We start from the raw sequence: 21,009 nt of genomic DNA, 5'->3' as shown, positions 1-21,009 counted from the left end.
TCTGATGCATGCTTTCATCTTGCAATATAATATCAATAAGTTGAGTTTCTATGTAATACACAGCAGTTCATATTATGCAGGCACTCCTTGTCTTCAGTGTGATCTATGATTATTGGTTTCAAAAACAAAATTTTGAAATCTGATTTATGTTAAGCAGTATAACTTGGTATGTTTTATGATTTAGCCTCCAAATCCACCAGAGACTAGCAAAGTTGTCGGATTTTGAAATGTATAAGACATCCATCCTCCTCATCTCACCGGGTTTTTTGCAGTAAAGTGTTTACTGCTCGCTCTGCTTTGTCAATTCCCTTTAGAAAACATCCCGGTCTACTCCCAAAGAAAATAATTTAAAAGCGGCTGCTTATTCGCTTACTCTGCACCCCTAGACATTGGTTTGGTTTGGTTTGGTTTTTTGAGGTCCTGGATCATGATTCAACGTTAAAAGCCATGTGGATACAATACTTGTGTGATTTAGCTTTATAGGGTTTGATGCTTATTACTTAATGCTAGGGATAAGAATCATGAGAAATTATAAAAAATTTTTTGCTCTACTCCTGTTAATAAGTGCTGTAGGGTTGTTACCCGTTATTTCATGTTTCATTGCATCGCAATGTTAACAAAATTGAATTTATTGTATAGTGTTAAACACTTCATAATTATGGTATTTTATATTGGTATTTTGTTTAATGGTTGTTTGATTTATCCTCTTAATAAATATATAAAAGGGCTGTTTCCTGGACAGGGTTTAGGTTAATCCAACACTAGGCCTTATTTATAATAGGCCCTTTTAAGGAAAACACCAGTTTTTCAATATCACGCTTTGGTCGAAGTACTGAAAACTAAGTGCCATTCAATATAGTTATAATTTTTTCCGCTTAAAAAAATCGCCACGTTTTATTTTGTGCCACCATACTTACTCGTGTAACTACTCGTCTTCAGTGTTTGGTGGCTTTAAATTTCATCCCTGTTTGGATCCTAAGGAATGAATGGGGCTAGGCTAAATGCTAACACATTCACAACACGCTGTACAAAGATTAAGTGCATGCATTAAAAAAAGATAGGGATGTATTAATTTGTCTAAGTTGAGGTAAGAACATGGTAAAATACTGAAAAATTGTGGTGTTTTCCTTTTTAAGAAGTTTTTACAAACATACACTACATACGCTGATATATGTTACAACTAGTCAGGGCAAAATGTTTTTAAATTAAAGCAGTTCAAACATGCATTTTAGTCTGGGACTAGGATAAACCCTGTCCGGAAAACAGAAAAAAACGCCCCGAACAGTTCAGATGCAAAACCCTTTAAGTGCATCTGACATGTTTTCTTGTAAATGAGCATTTTTATTAGACTCTTTAATTGCATTTGGTCAGAATTAAGCAGATTTGAAGTGAAAGTATTTGATGAACGTATACATCATATATGATTTTCTCATTTTTGACAGAGTTTAGCATCTGATCTCCTCATATATTGGTTTTGAAGTTGCAACATTGTTAAATTAAGCTATTCTATTATTTAAAAAAGACGGCAAAAAGTTGCACTACTAAACATTTCAAAGACCAGCAGCGCCAAACCTGTCTATTTTTGCACAACTGCACTCTACCTTCACCGTTTTTAGCTTCAAGGAATTTCAGTGATTGAAATTTTGACCCTGATTTGTTGTATAAAATGGTATGTTTCTACAATGCCCTTTGTTTTGTTTTGACTGGAATGGCTGTGTGATTGATATTAATAGAGAAGAACATTACTGTTGTTCTTCCGATCTCGAGTCTGCATTATGGGTACACATACATCTAGAAAGCAACAGCACAACTGCTATTAGGGGCAGTCATGGCCTAAATGTTAGAGAGCTGGGTTTGTAACCTGGCTGCCCACTGCTGTGTATGTGCGTGTGTGCTCACCACTGGGATGGGTTAAATGCAGAGATCACATATGTGGGTTACCATACATGACTTGCCGTTTTAAAATGAGCTCATAACTAAAAAGGTCACATGTAATTTCAAATTATTTTTATTTTGCAGAAATCTTGGGAAAAACGGCGTATCAAACAACAGCATCTTACTAGACAAATGTCCTCCTCCACGGTTACCACCATCACCTTGCCCTCCTCTGCCAAAGGACAAGCTCAATCCTCCTACCCCGAGTATTTACGTAAGCACATCACGCTACTCTCTACTCTTTCTGATTTTACTGCTGTTTTGTTGTATATAAGAATTATATTTGTATTACTGTCTTTTTCTTTAACTCGCTTCTTAAAATCTTTGCAGTTGGAGAACAAGAGAGATGCCTTTTTTCCACCTTTACACCAGTTCTGCACAAACCCAGCTAACCCTGTTACTGTTATCCGTGGACTGGCTGGAGCACTCAAGCTAGGTGAGAGCATGTTCGCGAGACCTTGTGCAAGTATGAGTGCTTGCCAAATCGGTGTAAACATTGATCTTTGATCTGTTCATCTGAATTTGTCAGTTTATAAATTTTGTTGTTAGCCATTTATGATTTTTGTTGTTTGCGCCATGCACCACTTGTTTAAATGTGATGGCGTAGTACACATCTGAGCTCTTGAAAGACATAAGGATTTAAATTAGGCTGCCAGAGACTGTGTTTTGTCAGACGTTTTGGGATTACTTTGGATCTAAGTGACAACAGCACCATCTGCTTGCTGAAAGTGTAATTACATGGGCTCAACTTGTTGTGTGTGAAACCTCATAAATGGCATGGTGAAATGTATATAGTTTTTGAGGTTTCCTGTAATAGTCACTGTTTTGCACAGTTTGCAGATAAGTTAGGAAAAATTTATGTTTTTTTTATTCAAGGGACATTATGTGGCTGTTATTATAATGCCTGCCGTATCCTATCCATGTCTGATCTGTTTTCTAATTCTGATCATAATTTGCTGTCAAGCAACCATTTAGACAAAATTAGTATTTTACTGCAACAGCTTTGCAAATTACAGGCTATTTCCCATGAAATTGTTGTTTGTCCAATTGTATCCTTATACTGTCTTAACTGTTTATGGGTTTGATAAAGTTAAGATGTTTACTTGTGGGCCGAAGATTTGGTGTAGTGTTGCTTTGTGATGCTTATGTTTGGGCAACTTTTTTCGATGTTCGATTCCAGTTTTGATAATTTCCCATGCCAGCTTTGGAAATATGTAATTATCTGATTAAAGATATTGTAAACTATATCAGCCAGCTGCACACCTTTTCTTAAAAAGCGGCTAAACACGTCCGATATGTTGCTTAAAGAGCAACTATGGGTCCGATTCATGATTTTACATTTCCTTTGGGGTGTAAGTGTGTATTAGTACATGTTAACGATATGCAGAAGGTACAAACCCCAAAGTAAACAATGACATGAGTTATCGTCTCCAATGTAAATCTCTTTTCTTGGACTACAACAAACACACGGATTGTAGGCAACAGTTTACTTCCTGGGACTGTTGACGTAGACAAGACTGACATTATTATAATTCCTCCAGCTTGAAACTCACAGCCTGTAAGTTAACTCCTGTATTGTGACCGAGTCTTTCAAACATGGTAAGGAGCGTCATATTTCCTGCTGACGTCAGAGGTATTCAGGCCAATCACAACGTACAGATTAGCTGGCCAATCATGGACATGGCGCTTTTCAGATCGATGAGTTTTGTACAAAATCAATGTGTTTGAGGAAAACAGTATGTCTGGAGCTACAAAAATGTACGGTATGTGAAAAATTATGTGTTTTTAACCATAAACCACGTGAACACGTTGTATTATACGCAATACTCAAAATAGCGTTGTGTTTTATCAATGAAATAGGTGCCCCTTTAAAATAACTTAAAATAAATGTTGTGTATTTGGTGTAATGCAATGTGTTTGCGTATTTTATGGTTAAAAAAACATTATTCTTCATATACCGTACATTATTATTGCTCCTTTATGCCCCACCTTTCTGAAATGTGTCGATTTTCTACAAAGCTCGTTCTGAGAAAGCGTGGTTTGCGTTGTGATTGGCGGAGTACCTCAAGCGTGTGATGGAAATGTGACACTCCTTACCATTAGTGTTGCTTTCGTCAACGAAAAGTATGACGAAATATAGTCGTCAACGAACCTTTTTCACGTGACGAAAACGAGACGAGACGTAACGAAAATGCTGGTCATGTGACGATGACTATAATAAAATGTATAATGCAATATTGTTGACGAATAAAAACGAGACTAAAAGTGGTTTACAAAATAAAAACTAAGCTAAAATGTCTCTTCATTTTCGTTGACCAAAACGAGACGAGACGAAATGTTATAACGTTATTTCGTCTTTTACCCATCTCAGCATCTCCGCGCCCCCACCACCTGACTGCAGGTGATCACGTGTGTTGTTGGCGCTGCGTAGATCAATCAAAACATGAAAGTACCGCGAGAGTGAGTAGAAAGCATGCGGAGCAGTCTGCTCTCGCGATGCTTTGATATCATACGCCTCCATTTGCACGTTAATGGGCATTTCAAACAGTGTACGCGGCAACCGCGAGACATGCGGAAAGCGGAGAAACGGGGGCGGTTACAGAGGTGAAGCGGAGTTGGTCCACAAGCCTTGCTCGTGGACCTAAGATCCTCTCCCTTTTACGGACACGACTCTTCATGGCAGTCGCTGTTGAAGATAAACACATTTCCACTAAATTCTGCACAAAACGCTTCTACATGAGAAAAGCTGTAGCCGCGCGGCGATTCCGACTGGGAAGACGCAGAATTCTGGCTCCAAATGTAAAAGAACAGTCCAAAATAAATCCCGTGCATCACTTTCAGGTCAGTTCAACAAGCCTGTTAAAATCTATAGCTTTGATTGCTGACACCACCAGTATAACAATGTACAAATTTATATCATGTAACAGTTGTTTAAATGACATTGTGCTGCGTTGCGTTTTGAAACATTGTAAATATATCTATGCTAAAGACATTCGTTGTTTTGTATATGCTTAATGACTTATTTATTATTTAAATAAACAAAACATACTTCGCTGAATACTTGAGTATTAAATCAATCAAACACCTGTACTGTTGAGAACATAACCATATATACCAACTTTGCTTTTCTTAATAGACATCGATGTTTTCTTAAAGCTGACTTTTAATTTACTTACAAGAAAAACATTTAGTAATTCTCCAAAATTGCTTGGATTTATACTGACATTTAAGATCAGCTTTGTCACATTAGATTAAGCCAAAGTCCATTAGGTACACTGGTGGTAACGTACAGATGCAGAAATATAAATAATAATATATAATTAAATATGTATGATTGTAGTTTGTGCTGCTGTCAAAATGCTTAGACTACTTTTGTTTTGATTATGTAGACTTTTATGTAGACTCTTACGAACAGTCAAGTCACTCACTCAGAGGATAGTAAAATAAATATCTATTCAAATCAGAGCATCTTCCATGTCTGGAATGGATGTATTCTTGGGTCTATAAGGTAACAATAATATAACTTTTGTTTGAAATGGGTTTGGCTAAAAGAAAATATTGTTTTGTCTATAATACTATTAGGTCATTATACTATATGGGTTCAATAGAATTGCATTACTAAAAAGAGACTAAATACAATTTCACTGACTAAAACTAGACTAAAATGTCATCAGTTTTCGTCGACTAAAACTAGACTAAAATAGTAATGGATAAGTCTGACTAAAATAAGACTAAAATGGCAAGAATTTTAGTCGACTAAAACTTGACTAGACTAAAAAGAGTATGACGTGACTAAAACTAATAAAAACTAAAATGACAGCTTGACACAAAGACTAGACTAAAACTAAAATGAAAACAGGCTGCCAAAAACAACACTACTTACCATATTACCAACAGGAGTTAATGTTGTCTTTACAACCTTATCAATACGAGCAGATTGTTAACATGAACTAACACACACACTTACACACCAAAAGACATGTAAAATCATGAAATGGAAAATAGGGGCTCTTTAAAATATTTTTTTGCTGTATAATCATTTGCTGTCTTTTGTAATTGTACATTTCACAATTATTGGTATAAATTTCTAAAATTTGGTGTGTGTTTTTTTTCATCCTATCTCACCACTCACCATCCTATCTCAGATCTAGGTCTGTTCTCTACTAAGACACTGGTAGAAGCCAATCCAGACCACCTGGTGGAGGTGAGAACACAATTATTTCAGCCCACCGATGAGAACTGGGACATGATGGGCAGCAGGAAGATGTGGCGCTGTGAGAGCAGCCGGTCTCACACCACAATCACCAGATATGCTCAGTACCAGGCCTCGTCTTTCCAGGAATCCTTGCGGGTCAGTCATTTTACACTCACACATTTTTCTTTGTTCGTGTACTCATAATTTACCTGGTAAATTTCCTTGCTAACGTGATTCCTTTTTATGGGGAAAAACATGTTTATAGATTTATAGATAGTTTATAGATCATGCTTTAGAGATTTGAGAGAGATCTACATTACATTGTCATCTATATGTATGATGTGGTTTTGAATGTTTCAATTCTTAAAGAAAATCTTACTTTGTCCATGTTTAAGTGTTATAATTGTGTCCCTTAGTGTCTCTATCAACCTAGAAATTTTGAAAAAGATCAACCCAGTCACTTAGTTTTGGTAAACCATTCTCTGCAAGCATGTGGAAAAAATAAGTCATTGAAATTTGGTTCCTCTTGTGATGTTAGAAGGGGATAATACCGCCTCTTAATCTGCACTATCCAACCACGACACTGCCATTTAGCGCAGAGATCAACTCATTTGCATTTTAAAGAACACACCCAAAAACAGCACATTTTGCTCACACCTACAAAGTGGCAATTTTAACATGCTATAGTAAATGATCTATATGCTATTTTAAGCTAAAACTTCACATATGTACTCTGGGGACACCTTAGATTTATGTGACATCTTGTGAAATTTCCCATTTAAGCTTTTATGTGGCTGTGAACTCTGTACTATTATCAGTACCCCCCCCCCCCATGCAAAATGTGCGTGTATTTTTTTTGTCATTGTCCTACCCTGTGGGAGTATAATTTAACTGCAATTGTCAACCTGCTGTGTTGACCAAAATGGTTTCTCTTTAGGTTTCTAATGATTCAGTTTCATATTTATTATCTGACAGGAGGAAAACGAAAAGAAAGGACAAAAAGACCACTCAGACACAGAATCCGCTCCATCAGATAAGTAAGTCTTTGTGCAACGAAAGTCTAAATGTTTGAAACACTTCGGAAATAGTTAAGTTTTAAAAGGGAACCTGCATTTGTATTTCAGTGTGGTACGCAGAAGAAGAGGTCCATTTAAGCACATCAAGTTTGGAACCAACATTGACTTGTCGGATGAGAAAAAGTAAGTTGGTTTATTCCTGTTTGTTTTTTATATTATAACCAGCGCAAACATTTATAAAATGCAGCTTTCAGATTTTTTTTAAAAGCCGTTGAAGCCATTTTTGTGCACACATAAGATTAAGGTCTGAACTTATTATGACCATTATTTTTAGAGGATTTAAAAAATATTTCCTATAGAATTATTTAATTTTTTTAGATTTTCATTATAAAAAATTATCATTACCTCAACATGATATTATATTAAATATATGCATTAGCAAACTCATGTTTCGGTAATGAGAACTAAAAAGTTGTCTAGGTACTATGACAAACAACATCTGGAAAGAAAAAATAAGAACTGCTTACCTGGTAGCCAACTTGGGTGTCAGAGTCAATTATGTCCCTTCCAATAATTTTTTTTTTTTTGGAAAATGTTAGTTCCTTGAGGGCTTAAATAATTATTGAAAATTGTTACGGAGGATGACAATATTTTTTTTTGACACATTTATATTCCTTATTATTGTCTCTACATTTAGCAATGATCACCAAATACCACATTTTCTTTACTGTAAATGTTTATGGTATAACAAGCTTTTTATTTTTAGATTTTTAAATTATACATTTTCCATGTCAAATAACCAAAATCCAGTCATGGACACATTGCGGTAATGAAAATTTTCCCCTTAAATGCGGAAAAAAACTAAATTGGTTGTATGATGTCATTTGATATCATGTGCAAAATAGTACATGAAGAGATGTTTGTAACCGTATTCTGCTTCTTTGATACTTTGCATTTACTTTTTTTATCAAAATGCTTTGACACCTCATAAGTCTAATTTGGTGAGAATCACCCAATCGTACTTTGGGGTCAAGTGTACTCCAGTACAGTACGATTTACATAATGCGAGTACACCTTTATTGACCCTGTTACTTGATCACTACATTTGACCTCTCTACCATGCGTTCTTGCAGGTGGAAACTGCAGCTGACTGAGTTGGGTAAGCTGCCTGCGTTTGCGCGGGTGGTGTCTGCAGGGAATCTGCTCAGTCATGTGGGCCACACCATTCTCGGCATGAACACAGTCCAGCTCTATATGAAGGTCCCGGGCAGCAGGACGCCAGGTTAGTTTAGTTGGCACGCACTTCTTGCTGTGCTTCAGCGAGCACAAAGTTAAACACGATTAAACATCTAAATGCTGTCTTTCACTTTCAGGTCATCAGGAAAATAACAACTTCTGCTCTGTGAACATTAACATCGGTCCGGGAGATTGCGAATGGTTTGCCGTTCCTGAGTCGTACTGGGGTGTCATGAATGAATTCTGTGAAAAGTAAGAGCAGTGTCATTATTTTCAAACCAGTCCTTCATTTTGAGTGTTACACCCTTAGCATAATATGTACCTTATGCAGTAAATAGCATTACCCTAAAAATATTACATGTGACATGTTTTTCTTTTCTTGCAATGCAGGGATAATATTAATTACCTTACGGGATCATGGTGGCCAAATCTAGAGGACCTGTATGAGAGCAATGTTCCAGTGTATCGTTTTATTCAGCGACCAGGGGATCTTGTTTGGCTCAATACTGGCACTGTGCATTGGGTTCAGGCCATTGGTTGGTGCAACAACATCGCCTGGAACGTTGGACCGCTCACTGGTAAATGTCAACTTATCACTGTTAATGAACTTGCTCTGTTCCAGAATTTAGTGAGGTTGACTTGCTGTTTACTTCCCACAAGATGTCTAAGACAGCGACTTAATCGTCATAATAACTAATTGAAAGACTCTGCTTATGCAATTTTTTTGGATATTGCTCATACAAAGCATAAAAGAGCTTTTTACATGAACACAGGAGACTACACTTACAGTTCATTCCTATAGGGGTGATTTTCCAGACAGTGTTTAAATTATATCAGGACTAGGCCTTAGTTATATTGGGACACTTCAACTAGTTTTACAAAGAAACTCTACCAAAAAATAATACTGGTGTGCATCTTGAGATAAAACAATGGCATTGATAAATGTTAAGATATGTCGGTAAAAAGTTTTTTTTTTTTTATTAAAGGACCTCTACAATGGGTTTATAGGTGCACTGGAACAATCCTTTCTAAAATGCGTTAAACTTTCGTTTACAAAGACGTGAAACTCACCGAGTGGTCAGGGGTGTTCACTGATATGCTCACACAAAAATCGCTGCAAAATACGCATTCCAACAGGTTTTATTGTAGCTTTTGCCAACTCCATTGACTTGTATTAGATGTGCTGTGAGGAACGGTATTACTCCGCGGAGTCCGCACTGGGAACTTTGTTTGTATTCTTGCAATTGGCGATGGCAGATTAGCGCCACCACCTGGGCTGGAGTGTCTATTATTCCAGCTCTAAACGGAAGAATATACGGGTGTGAGGCGTTAGGAAAAATAGGTCCACAAGTTAACAACGAATGCTAAAACAGCTGTTGGAAAGAATCTTTTGCAGCGATTTTTGTGTGAGCATATCAGTGAACACCCCTAACCACTCTGTGAGTTTCACGTCTTTGTAAACGAAAGTTTAATGCATTTTAGGAAGGATTGTTCCAGTGCACCTATACACCCATTGTAGAGGTAGGAGGTGAAACACAAACACCCCAAAATTCTCGGGCAGCCGCATATGTCGAAATTTCAGTCAAAACCGTTCTATTTCATCATAAACAATCTGAAAACAGGGCTTTAAGTGTAAAATACCGAACTTGTCCTTTAAGGCAGTTTAAACATGCATTTTAGTGTGGGACTGTCTGAAAAACCACCCCATAGTGTTTGACACTAGCATATGTGACACTAGACCACAAAACCACTCGTAAGTTGCACATGTATATTTGAAGAGTTTGGTTCCAAGACGCAATAAATCATTTTGACTAATTTTGGTAAAAATAGCATGTGTAAGTCGCAGTGGACTATGTGTTTATTTAGAAAATTATTTCACAAAATCCAAGCCGAAGAACAGACGATCTCTTGAGGCAAGTTATTCAACTAAACAATAGCAGGCTGAATAGATGTCTGTACGTTAAAGTAATATTATCAGTTATTTAAACGATAAAACATAGCATACAGAACTTGCCTGGAAGGTTGAATAGGCTAAATTAACTGAACAAGACAAGTAGCGGGAAGTTCCCATACTCGTCATTCCATTGATTGCATTACTGAATTACATAAATTACATAATTACACTGAATTACATAAATACAGGAGCAGCATATAGCGGACCCTCGCGGCTGTAGACGGTTATGATGTATTTTGCCTCATAAATGTTAAAATTTATTCATACTGACTTACAATGCGCACCTGACTGTAAGACGCAGCACCAGCCAAGATACGAAAAAAACACGGCTTACAGACCGAAAAATACGGTAAATCTGTTGTATCACTATATAAATGTGTATTCATCTTTGCCATGTTATATTCATTTAGTTGACTAGTGGTCACTGTTGGGTGTAACTAGTTACTAATTAATTAGTTTCTGTAATCTAATTACTTTTCCCTTGAAAAAGTAAAGTAAGGGATTACTCTTATTTTTCTTGTAATCTAATTACAGTTACTTCTGATGTAACTAAATACTGTGTATGGACTGTAGAACAATTATGTATATTAAAATAATTAGTGGATTTAACATGGTTTTAGTTTACAATTCTCACTATTAACGGGTTGATTATTAGCATTAATATCACTGAGATGTTGGCTGTTTCTTAATACTTACTTTTTATTAAGCACATTTTAATTCCTGATTCTGCAAAACCTTATTCTACATTTTTAACCCTCCCCATTTCTACCAATACTTAAAATAAACAACTACTTTAGTGATAATAAGCACTAAGCAGTAGTTGGAGTATATTGAGGCAAAAGTAGTTAGTAGTTAAAAGTAGGACCCTAAATTGAGACCAGAATAATTAAAAAATTAAAAAATAAACATTAATGTCATAAATCAAAACACTTACTTTGTCATATTAAGAACACGGTCATTGCTGCTGTCATTCTTTGGTAGGGCGTCGCTGAACTTTTTGACAGTGATCAGCTGTAAAATGTTTTGGTCATGCTCGATTTTTGTATAATTCAAGTAAAATAATGGAAAGTTTTTCGTAAAATCCTATGGGGTCAATGTGTTAGCCATGTGAGAACAGCTGTTGTTTTTCCTTCGCCCGAGTGGCTTACGTTTCTTCCCCGTCACAGAAAACCACCATTTTTTTTTTTTGATCATGAAGTACAAAGTAGATTTCGAGAAAATTTGGATTTTGTGTGTATTCAAAGCGACGCCCTCATTGTTTGCAAAGCGTGCGCTGTGGTTGGTTAAGCGGATTTATTGCATTCTGCAGAGAAGGAGTGGCGTTTAATGTGTTTTGGGGAAAAGGGAGAAAAGATGACAGAATAACACTTTTTTTTATTGTGTTTATCACGTTTTAAAACCAAACTCTTCATTTGTAGAAATAGCCAACACTACAGTGGGTTAAAATTATCAATTTATTTAATGTCAAAAATCATTAGGATATTAGGTAAAGATCATGTTCCATTAAGATATTTTGTACATTTCTAACAAAAATATGTTTTCAATTATTTATATTAGGAGTGTGTTGCTAAGGATTTCATTTGGATGACTTTAAAGGCAATTTTCTTAATATTTCATTTATTAATTTATTTATTTATTTTGCACCCTCAGATTCCAGTGGTTGTATGTCAGCCAAATATTGTCCTATCCTAACAAACCATACATCAATGGAAAGCTTATTTATTCAGATAATGATGTATTGATCTCACTTTCAAAAAATTCACTGGCTTTGGGGAACACATTGCTAAATTTAAATACCATGCTGTCTCATTTGTAAGTTACTTTGGATAAAAGCATCTGTTAAATAAGTACATGTAAGATAACAGTACAATATTGTATTATAATTTGACCACCTTTTGATGCTCTCAGCTTGTTGCAGTGCATTCTGGGATTGCGTTGTCTATGAACATAACTTCACCTGTTTCCTATTCTTTTACTCTTACCCATGACCTTCCTGTCTAAGCTCTCTAGGTTTTAAATGGTTAATGATGTTTATCAGTTATAAAAGAAAGGATGGTTGTCAAGTACTATAGATTACTGTTGACGTCCTAGGCGCCTCACTTTTTTTGTAACAATATATTTAGCAGAAGTATCTAATCATAATGCCTTCCTTTTCAGTGCATCAGTACAAGTTAGCTGTCGAGCGCTATGAGTGGAATAAACTTCAGAGTGTCAAATCCATTGTTCCCATGATTCATCTCTCCTGGAACATGGCCAGGAACATTAAAGTGTCAGACCACAAACTATTTGAGATGATCAAGTGAGTCTGTTTCACCGCTTTTATGGCTGTGGTTTCTTTTGAGGACTTAATGATTCTATTAATCGTGATCGCAATGTAAGCAGATAAACGGAGAGGTAAGCTTTTTCTCTTCTGCTTCTCAGGTACTGTCTGTTGAGGACACTAAAGCAGTGTCAGATGTTGAGAGAGGCTCTTTTAGCTGCTGGGAAAGAGCTGGTTTGGCACGGACGGACCAAAGATGAGCCTGCTCACTACTGCAGCATCTGTGAGGTGTGTTGCATTCTTTATTAGAGTTATTTTTATGTAGTGTTTAAACATGGGCTGAATAAAACCGTTTGATCAATTTGATGAATAAATATGGGCATTTTACAAAACTCTATTGGGTACACCTTTTGTCGCTTAGCATGCAAAACAGTGGGAATAAAATAAGCTTCTCTGTCATGTCTCATTGTCATTAAATAAGGCTTTTCTTTCCATGCACTTGCTTAATTTTCTTTCTGTTTATTATCCATTTGTGACTGTAGGTGGAGGTCTTTAATTTGCTGTTTGTCACAACTGAAAGCAACTCGCGAAAGACGTATGTGGTGCACTGCCAGGACTGCGCTCGAAGATGCAGCCCTAACCTTGAAAACTTTGTGGTTTTAGAGCAGTACAAAATAGAGGACCTCATGCAAGTGTATGACCATTTCACATTAGTAAGTCATCAATCATTACATTGACCTCTAGATAAATGTTTTGTGTACATGTACATTTAGTTATTTGTGTACCTACCTATTTAACAAGATTTTGGGGACTAATTTTTTACCCAAAAGTGAGCAATACTGCCCTACAAAGGTAAAGCGCAGTAACTACACATTTGGCCAAAATTAAGTTAAAGGGATAGTTCACCCAAAAATGAAAATTCTGTCATCATTTATTCACTCTCATGTTGTTACAAACCCCTCATAAATGTTCTGATGAACACAAAGGAAGATATTTTGAGAAATGTTTGTAACCCAACCTTTTGTGGACCCCATTTACTTCCATAGCAGTAAAAAAGAATACTATGGAAGTAAATGGGGTCCATGAACGGTTTGGTTACAAACATTTCTCAAAATATCATCTTTTGTGTTCATCAGAACAAAGACATTTATGCCTGTTTGTAACAACATGAGAGTGAGTAAATGATAAGAGAATTTTCATTTTTGGGTGAACTATCCCTTTAAGTTTTAAAATGGGCTTTGTGATATAATTGCAGTAATATGAGTAACTGGCTGGTGTATAAACTTTAAAGTCATTTTTCTATAAAGTTTACTTTAAAGTTACTGCACTTTGTGTTTGTAGTGCAGCATACCAGAGAACACTTTTTAGGGCTATTCTCATTTGTAGAAACGCTGTAAAATATAGTCAAAAGTGTGACCTTGCCTTTTAAAACCCAGCTAGATTTACTGTTTTCTACATGAGGGATAATGTATAGACCGCAGGTTGTTATCGCAGAAATAAGCCGCGACAGTGTGGTCAGGACCCAATGCGAAGTGGAGGATTATTTCGCAATAACAACCTGCTGCTTGTAGAGCTGAAGATCTTTGCCCGAACCCGACGGGACCCGTCGGGACCCGACGGGCTCGGGCGGGTTCGGGCTTCATTTCTTACATTTTACACGGGCTCGGGGCGGGCTCGGGCTTCCGCTCCGGCTTTGTGAGGTAAATGAGCGGTCAAGTTCAAATCAGTAGCGCAGGATCGCGCTGAATTCATTTACAGTGGATTTAATGATTTTCCTCATCAAAAACATGTAGCCTAATCTTGGTGAGTAGGTTTTTCAATGTTTAACTAAATATGAATCGAGTCTTACATAATTTAGACAGAGGATATAGACTAATGTTGGCAGTAATGGAGAGAAGTGCCGACGCAAATCCCGCGGAGCCTGCCTCTTCATTTCGTTATTGCCAAATACCCATCTTAATTCAGAATGTATTATCTTAATTTAATTCGTTAAGAAATAATAATTTTATTGGCATATTTATAGTGTATTGCATAAGCCTATTTAGAATGAGATGTTACAATGTTACAGATTAGCCTACTTATTTCTTTGTTTCAACTTCCAAGTGGCGTGTAGATTATTAGTCATGAATAAATAATGTTAAAACCTGTGTAAATTTCTCATTCTTGACAAAAGCTGTGTGTGTGCGCACATTTAAATAATGTCGGGCTGTAAACGGGTTCGGGCTTCTAAAAAGCTGTCAATCTAAATGTACGTTCGCGTTCGGGCTGCATTCTGTCGGGCTCCGGACATTTCGGGCCTAACTTTTAAGGCCCGATTACAGCTCTAGCTGCTTGTACATTATTGATTTTATTTTATTTTTTTAACAAATGCAGACCTTCCGCTAGGAAAAACGTTTACTTTTAGGAACACACTATTTCGTTTAATCATTTTTAAATATAGCGTTATATATGTTAATAAAATACATATTTATATATAATTTTTCTATAATATAAAAAAATACCTGTTAAAAATTGTTTGCAGACGTGTGATATTAGTTTCTGGCAGTTGGTATCTCAGAATAACATACCTTGGAATGTCACGACTGGCCAATCAGAATCAAGCATTTTAGAGTGCCGCGTAATAAATATAATCTTCCTACATTCTGCAAAATATAACCTTGATATCTTTAATATTGACCAAGTAAGGTCATGTCAAAGATTGCCATAAATTCAAAATGGAAGTAAATAGATTGAGATTTTAGCTTTAATTGAAAATGTACAGTCAAGCATGATTAATGCCTTTCACCCTCTCAACAGGCCCCGCCCACCTCTTCATCTTGACATTAGCATTAACAGTTCTTTGGATAACACCCTGGAACACAACACATCCCTTTCTGATATTCAGGAGATCTGACCCAGTTCCACACCACTGGTTTCTGTAGCAAACCCCACAAGGCTGCTGGTTCTAAGCTGTTTGTCTATGCAACCTTGCCAAGTATGGAGTGCCGGCCCACTGGAACGAAGTGGGATCGTCTTCATCTTCAGGACTGTTTGAGCTTGTTCAGCACCACTTTGTTTGGAAACACAAACTACAAGGACTAATTGCAGAGGGAAAATAGTTTTGTGTATATATCACAAATTGCAAAATCACTCAAACTACTGACTCTTTGTTTCCTTTTACTTTTTCTATACGTTTCTTTTGTTCTTTCTCTATTTCATGTACGGGCTGATACATGAAAATTTGCTTTTGAATCAAGTACTACAGTAGCTGGGCTTTTTTGTTAGAAATGTCTTTAGGTGACAAAAAAGTGAAAAGGAGAATTGTAATGTGAATTATTTTATTGTTTTTTTTATATATAGTTTGTCTTTTTCTTAAGGAAAAAGTTAGGGGTGGGGTAGCCAAGTCACAACGAAAAATGGGTTGCACATAGACCGATGAGGAATACATTTTAATTTGTGTTTTTTGCATTATGTTTCTAATCTTGTTGTAAATTTACACTATTTATAAATATTTATTGCTTGAAAATTGTTAATGGAATGCTGTTATTTTTTTCCAGAGTTCCTGCCATTAAATTTTATGGAGTAATGTCGTTTTGAACATTTCTCTTTTTACATTTTCTATACATGAATTTAAACTGCTTAGCAAGCATTGTACAGAAACATAAAGATTGATATGGTTTATGGGTTACTAATCACAGTTGTCTTTGTAATTAAAATATGCTCCTTTTGTGATGAAATTCTCTGTCTTGGGCGTGAATTATGCAATACAAAACAGAATAGACGGCATTACATGTAACGCAAGCATTTTCACTGTCTGTACTAGGTTAATATGAACTACTAAGCTATATGCCATTCATTGCGTATGTATTGACAAAGCTGTAGAACCCATTTTTGCCCACTAGCAAGTTTGAGAACTTTAACAGCAAGCAAAATCTTATCTTTTTTTGTGCTTAAAGGTACAGTGTGTTTTAGCAGCATCTATTGGTGAGATTACGTAATGCAATGAGAAGCTACAGTAACTTCCAGCCTGTCGCAGGACAAATGATGTCGTCCGAGACAACGCAGGGGTGAAACGCGCTCTCTAGAGCAGTTTACCAGTTTGGGGCTTCTGTAGAAACATGACGACGACGTCCATGTAAGGGGACCCGTGGTGTATGTAGATAAAACGGCTTATTGTAAGGTAATAAAAACAATACAGTGTAAATGTATACACCACTGATAATTTAGTTGTATTGCATTTCTGTCAAAAGATCCTTTTAAAAGTCCCACAGTGCACTTTTAAATGCCCATGACCATGCTCCATGCTGCTGCTTCTGAAACTGTAGTTATCATTTTTTCTTAAAAGCTTTTTAAGTCATCAGTTGTATTGGTCTAGAATTTGTCATTATAGAGGCATTCAGGGTACCTGTATCCATAGAGAGGACTGCATGGTCTTAGGGACTGTAAAATGTTTTTCAGGGCTTGGACGGCATCCATTATTCTCCGGTCAGACTGAGATTGGTCCGAGCAGATTGTGAGCTCATCGAGTGCTGCTCTGGGAAGCTGACGAGACCGTACGTCATTAGGACCAAGCAGGTTGTGGAGGACATGTCTACAAAGCAGGATAAAACTCTGTGCTGCTCGGACAGCCCCGCATGGTGGACTTTGCTTACAAGATCCAGTTAGACAGGAGAAGACGTCAATATGCTTGGTTTGCAAGTCTTCATCGGGAGGATATCCTGCAGGAAGGAGGAGTGGAATTTAAAGCCTTTAACAAATTGTATCAGCAAAAGGAAAGGTAGGATAGGGATTGATCTGTACAGCATCATCCTCTAAACAATTTGGCAAAATTATTAACTTAATATGTAATTTTATCACACACACGTGAGCAAACAATTTTTGCTTTGGCTTTTCTGAAATATTTTTCACTGATATCAATTTGCTCCCTTTTCATTCACAAATTCTTTGGTTATTTTTGAGCCTGATGCTAATGGTCTAATCAGATTTAATGAATTATGCTAAGCTATGCTAACAATGGTACCGCCAGACCCCGAGATCAGCTGAATGGATTCCCAAAAGGTAAAAATGAAATGTTTAACTCTAGGGGAGCTGGAAATGAGCATATTTTCAAAAAAAAAGTGGAGTGTCACTTTAATGTTACCAACACCCACATATAAATTATATTTGGCAATTCCTATAACGTTCACCTGTTCAAACTAACCTTCCTTTAAGTCGATGATCCCTATGGTGCCCGTGTCAACTATGAAGACCCTGCCGTCTTCCAAAGTCCCAAACATGTCCTCTGTGACATTGGTATAGAAGAGGTTAAACTGAAGGCTGTTGGAGCTCAGACTTTGGGTGATTTGAAGAAGCTGGTATGCTACGTCAGCTCGCAGTTCCATTAGAGAGGAGAACAGGCTCCTTATGGGTGTGCTCCCTGCCCACACCATCACCCTTCCACAGGAGCCATGATAGCGCAGGAAGGGCCAGCCCTCCGTGCCTGGAAACATCTGTGAACAAGAGACCAAAGGTAAGGGGAAAAATCAGGAAGCAGGGGAGCTCGAGAGCATTTTGATTTCCTATGGCTCTTCTTCTGTATGCGAGAACAATAATATATTGTAATTTCTGAAATGCTGCCCGTTGCTTGCAAAATTGTATGAAATAACAAATCAGTAACAATTGTGTCAGTCCACTTGTCATTATACCTGTAGGATGAGGGCCTGTTGATTGACAGCCAGGGTATAAAGAAGTCTAAGTTTGTCCTTTTCAGTGAAGTGCTTCATCTGCACACTGCCCACATCAATCACTTCAAAGTAGCGTCGTACAATGCGGTCCAGCAGCCTTTGTGATGGACAGCGCAGCATTGGGGTGGCCAGACCCTTAAGAAAGGGTTTTGATTAAAAGTACTGGGTAAAAAATTATTATAGGCATTTACATGTGGCATGGGCGTATAACCAATTCTGTCTGTGTGTATGAAGAGACAAACCCATTGGGAACACCTGTTGCCACCTGCCATGCAGACTATCAACCATATAAACACACACTGTAGATTTTTAGTCTTAATACAGAGAAATAATGCAGACCTGCACCATGCTGGGAAGCAGCAGGTTGGAATGAACCCAACGTTGGAAGCGTGGAGTGGCCCTGAGGACGGCTTCAATGCTACAGGATTTCCCTTTGCCTGCTGAGCTGCAAATGCTATTGTCTGATCTCTGGTGCAGGTGAGAAGACATTAAGTGAGACACCACCACCGTCCTCCAGCCCGCCGTGCTGTCCGTGTAGTTTGCCTCGTAGGACTGTTCATCTGCTGTATATAGACTAGGCTGCACTGTCAGCCATCTTTCAAACCTGTGGAAAAATAAAATGTGCAGCTATTTTCTTTAAATGTGCTGACATTACATTATTGATATATAGATATTGTGCATATCTTTAATTTACAATAGCATGCAATGGCATTGTTATGCATCAGTAGTGTCATATACACTCTTAAAAATAAAGGTGCTACACAATGTTATTTTTGTCTTCTTTGTCTTAAGTTTTTAACATAAAGAATCTTTCATATCCAAAGAACCTTCCTGTTTATACTTTAAAAAGTTAACAAAGAAATGGTTATTTTAAAAACTTTTGAGTCAGCGGTTCTTTGGGGAAATGATTTTTTTTTTATGGATTGCTGTGAAGAACCTCTTGTAGTCATTTAATTTTTTAAAGTGTAAACGCAGTAAAGAAAAGTATACGCTTTTTTAAAAAAATGTTTTGTTGTTTTAACCCATGTTTGGGTAAATATTGGAGACAATTAACCTATGGGTAATAATGGGTTGTTTTTATCCAGTCGTGGGTTAAAACAACTTTGAACTTTAAGCAAATCTTGACATTCCCTGGATTTTAATTAAAAGCTGAGAAATAAAAATGTACCAAGGATCCTGCGATTGAGCTATTGTAGCCTAAATATTCCAAGGACAATTAGTCAACACTTCACCACGTTTTGAAAAATGTTTCTTTTAAAAATGCTTCTTTGGAAAGTATTTTATTGTGTGAATAAGTAAAAACCTACCTTATTTCATCCTTGAAAAACTTCTTGCAAATGGAAGTTCCGATGCAGGCATTGCATTTATCCAAACCCAAGAGGTTCCTTCTGAAGTCATACAATTTCTCTTGAGGTACTAGTGGTGGCTCTGAAGCACCAAGTGCCAGTAAAAGATGCAGTGTCCAGGCCTTTAACCATATACCTGCCATTACTCTACCCTAAACCCTAGGACCACAACACCATAATGGCAGCCCACCGTAGCTAATAATCGTTCAGGAGTGAGAAACAAACTCCCAAGCACACCAGCATATTAAACAATGGAGTACCAACTCCTGTTTGCAGTATGATTTATATTACATCCTCACAACTCAGTTCTAAACCCTTACTTAGACAGGAAACACATGGAGAAGAAAGATAGCTTGTCGTCATGGTGACACTTCCTTTTGCATATAGCCTAATGTAACGTTTGACATCCCATTTCACTCTGTTTTGTTATTATGGAGGGTAATTTACACTGAAATATTTGATATAGCCGGTTGTTTTAATGGGTGTATGCATGTGTATTTAAGACAAAAATGGTTTAAAAAAAATGATTCTTTAGGAAAACAAAAACTTCTCTATTATTTCTGTGACGTAATGAGGTTGTATGACAAGAACACAGCGGTATCTCTGCATAATGTGCCCGCTAAAATAGTACGCAGTTAAAGAACACTAAGGTATAGCCTAATTATGAAATTAGACAAGCTTTGACACAAAGCAGACAATAGATGTCAGTCGTGAGGCTTGTGAGATCAGACAGATCGAGACATTTAAACCGTCACTGACCGATTAAAGTATTCCTGTAGGGTTAGTCACGCGCGTGATTCATAGTACATTTTGAACATGTTTTTACACGCGCTGATTCACAACTGTATGGAGACCTTATGAAAACACTTATGCGAGATTATTTAGGATGGGAGGAAGTATCAATAAACTGGAGTAAACTCTGGAAGTTTTCTTTGGTTTAGTCATCTAACCAAAGAAAAAACATCCTCCAATTATTGTAGGAAGTGAAGATAAAATTAAACATACTCTCGTTTTCAACCATAAGTCATTTTCAAAATAAATGTTAATATAGATGGTGCTTATATTTTCACTTTGTCTAATCGAAATAAATGTAAACCTGTAAAATATTAATTGACCTAAAATTCTGATGCAGATAGTACATTTAGATTAGGTTTTTTTTTTTCATTTTATTAATTTTTAACATTTTTCATTTGGTTTGTTTCTAATTCTGTTCACTAAATTATGATATTTTATTAATACGTTTTTATTAATATTTTATTCAAACAACGTCATTTGAATGTGCATTATAGTTTAATTTAATTTCTGTTATGTCTGATAGCCTACTAGATCATAATAGGCGACGTCACCATGAAGTTGTTGAGGATC

General features: G+C 36.7%; 2 protein-coding genes across 7 annotated transcripts in view; one reads left to right on the top strand and one right to left on the bottom strand.

The window, feature by feature from the left end:
• Positions 1-16,616, top strand: part of kdm6a (lysine (K)-specific demethylase 6A) — a 54,723-nt gene extending 38,107 nt beyond the window's left edge. For 3 of the 6 annotated variants that reach the window (XM_065251865.2, XM_065251862.2, XM_065251863.2), the window contains 12 exons: positions 2,020-2,149; positions 2,266-2,371; positions 6,081-6,286; positions 7,106-7,167; positions 7,255-7,329; positions 8,280-8,428; positions 8,520-8,634; positions 8,773-8,960; positions 12,494-12,635; positions 12,758-12,884; positions 13,139-13,309; positions 15,393-16,615. In XM_065251865.2, the coding sequence (XP_065107937.1) occupies positions 2,020-2,149; positions 2,266-2,371; positions 6,081-6,286; positions 7,106-7,167; positions 7,255-7,329; positions 8,280-8,428; positions 8,520-8,634; positions 8,773-8,960; positions 12,494-12,635; positions 12,758-12,884; positions 13,139-13,309; positions 15,393-15,416 (1,495 nt within the window). In that variant the 3' untranslated portion in view covers positions 15,417-16,615. Of the gene's footprint in view, positions 1-2,019; positions 2,150-2,265; positions 2,372-6,080; positions 6,287-7,105; positions 7,168-7,254; positions 7,330-8,279; positions 8,429-8,519; positions 8,635-8,772; positions 8,961-12,493; positions 12,636-12,757; positions 12,885-13,138; positions 13,310-15,392 lie in introns of all 6 variants that reach the window. The other 3 variants (XM_065251866.2, XM_065251867.2, XM_065251864.2) reach the window with 2 other exon arrangements.
• A 204-nt stretch (positions 16,617-16,820) lies between these two features.
• Positions 16,821-19,922, bottom strand: dipk2b (divergent protein kinase domain 2B). The gene is made up of 5 exons (XM_065251868.2): positions 19,606-19,922; positions 18,638-18,902; positions 18,260-18,433; positions 17,776-18,064; positions 16,821-17,293 (listed from the first exon to the last, which is right to left on the bottom strand). The coding sequence occupies exons 1-5, from the start codon at positions 19,785-19,787 to the stop codon at positions 16,947-16,949; spliced, it is 1,257 nt and encodes a 418-aa protein (XP_065107940.1). The 5' UTR covers positions 19,788-19,922; the 3' UTR covers positions 16,821-16,946.
• Positions 19,923-21,009: the final 1,087 nt, after the last annotated feature.

This window comes from Paramisgurnus dabryanus, chromosome 15 (assembly GCF_030506205.2).
Source record: "Paramisgurnus dabryanus chromosome 15, PD_genome_1.1, whole genome shotgun sequence".
NCBI lineage: Eukaryota > Metazoa > Chordata > Actinopteri > Cypriniformes > Cobitidae > Paramisgurnus > Paramisgurnus dabryanus.
Note: the sequence above shows the minus strand (reverse complement) of the source record. Positions and strands in the feature narration are given on the sequence as shown.

Excerpts from the sequence above, each read along its gene's own strand:
- dipk2b (XM_065251868.2), bottom strand. The coding sequence starts at position 19,787 with ATGGCAGGTATATGGTTAAAGGCCTGGACACTGCATCTTTTACTGGCA. Across the intron at positions 18,434-18,637 it reads TGCTTCCCAGCATGGTGCAG|GGTCTGGCCACCCCAATGCT; the intron begins GTCTGCATTATT and ends CCCTTTCTTAAG. Across the intron at positions 17,294-17,775 it reads GATCATCGACTTAAAGGAAG|GATATCCTCCCGATGAAGAC; the intron begins GTTAGTTTGAAC and ends TCCTTCCTGCAG.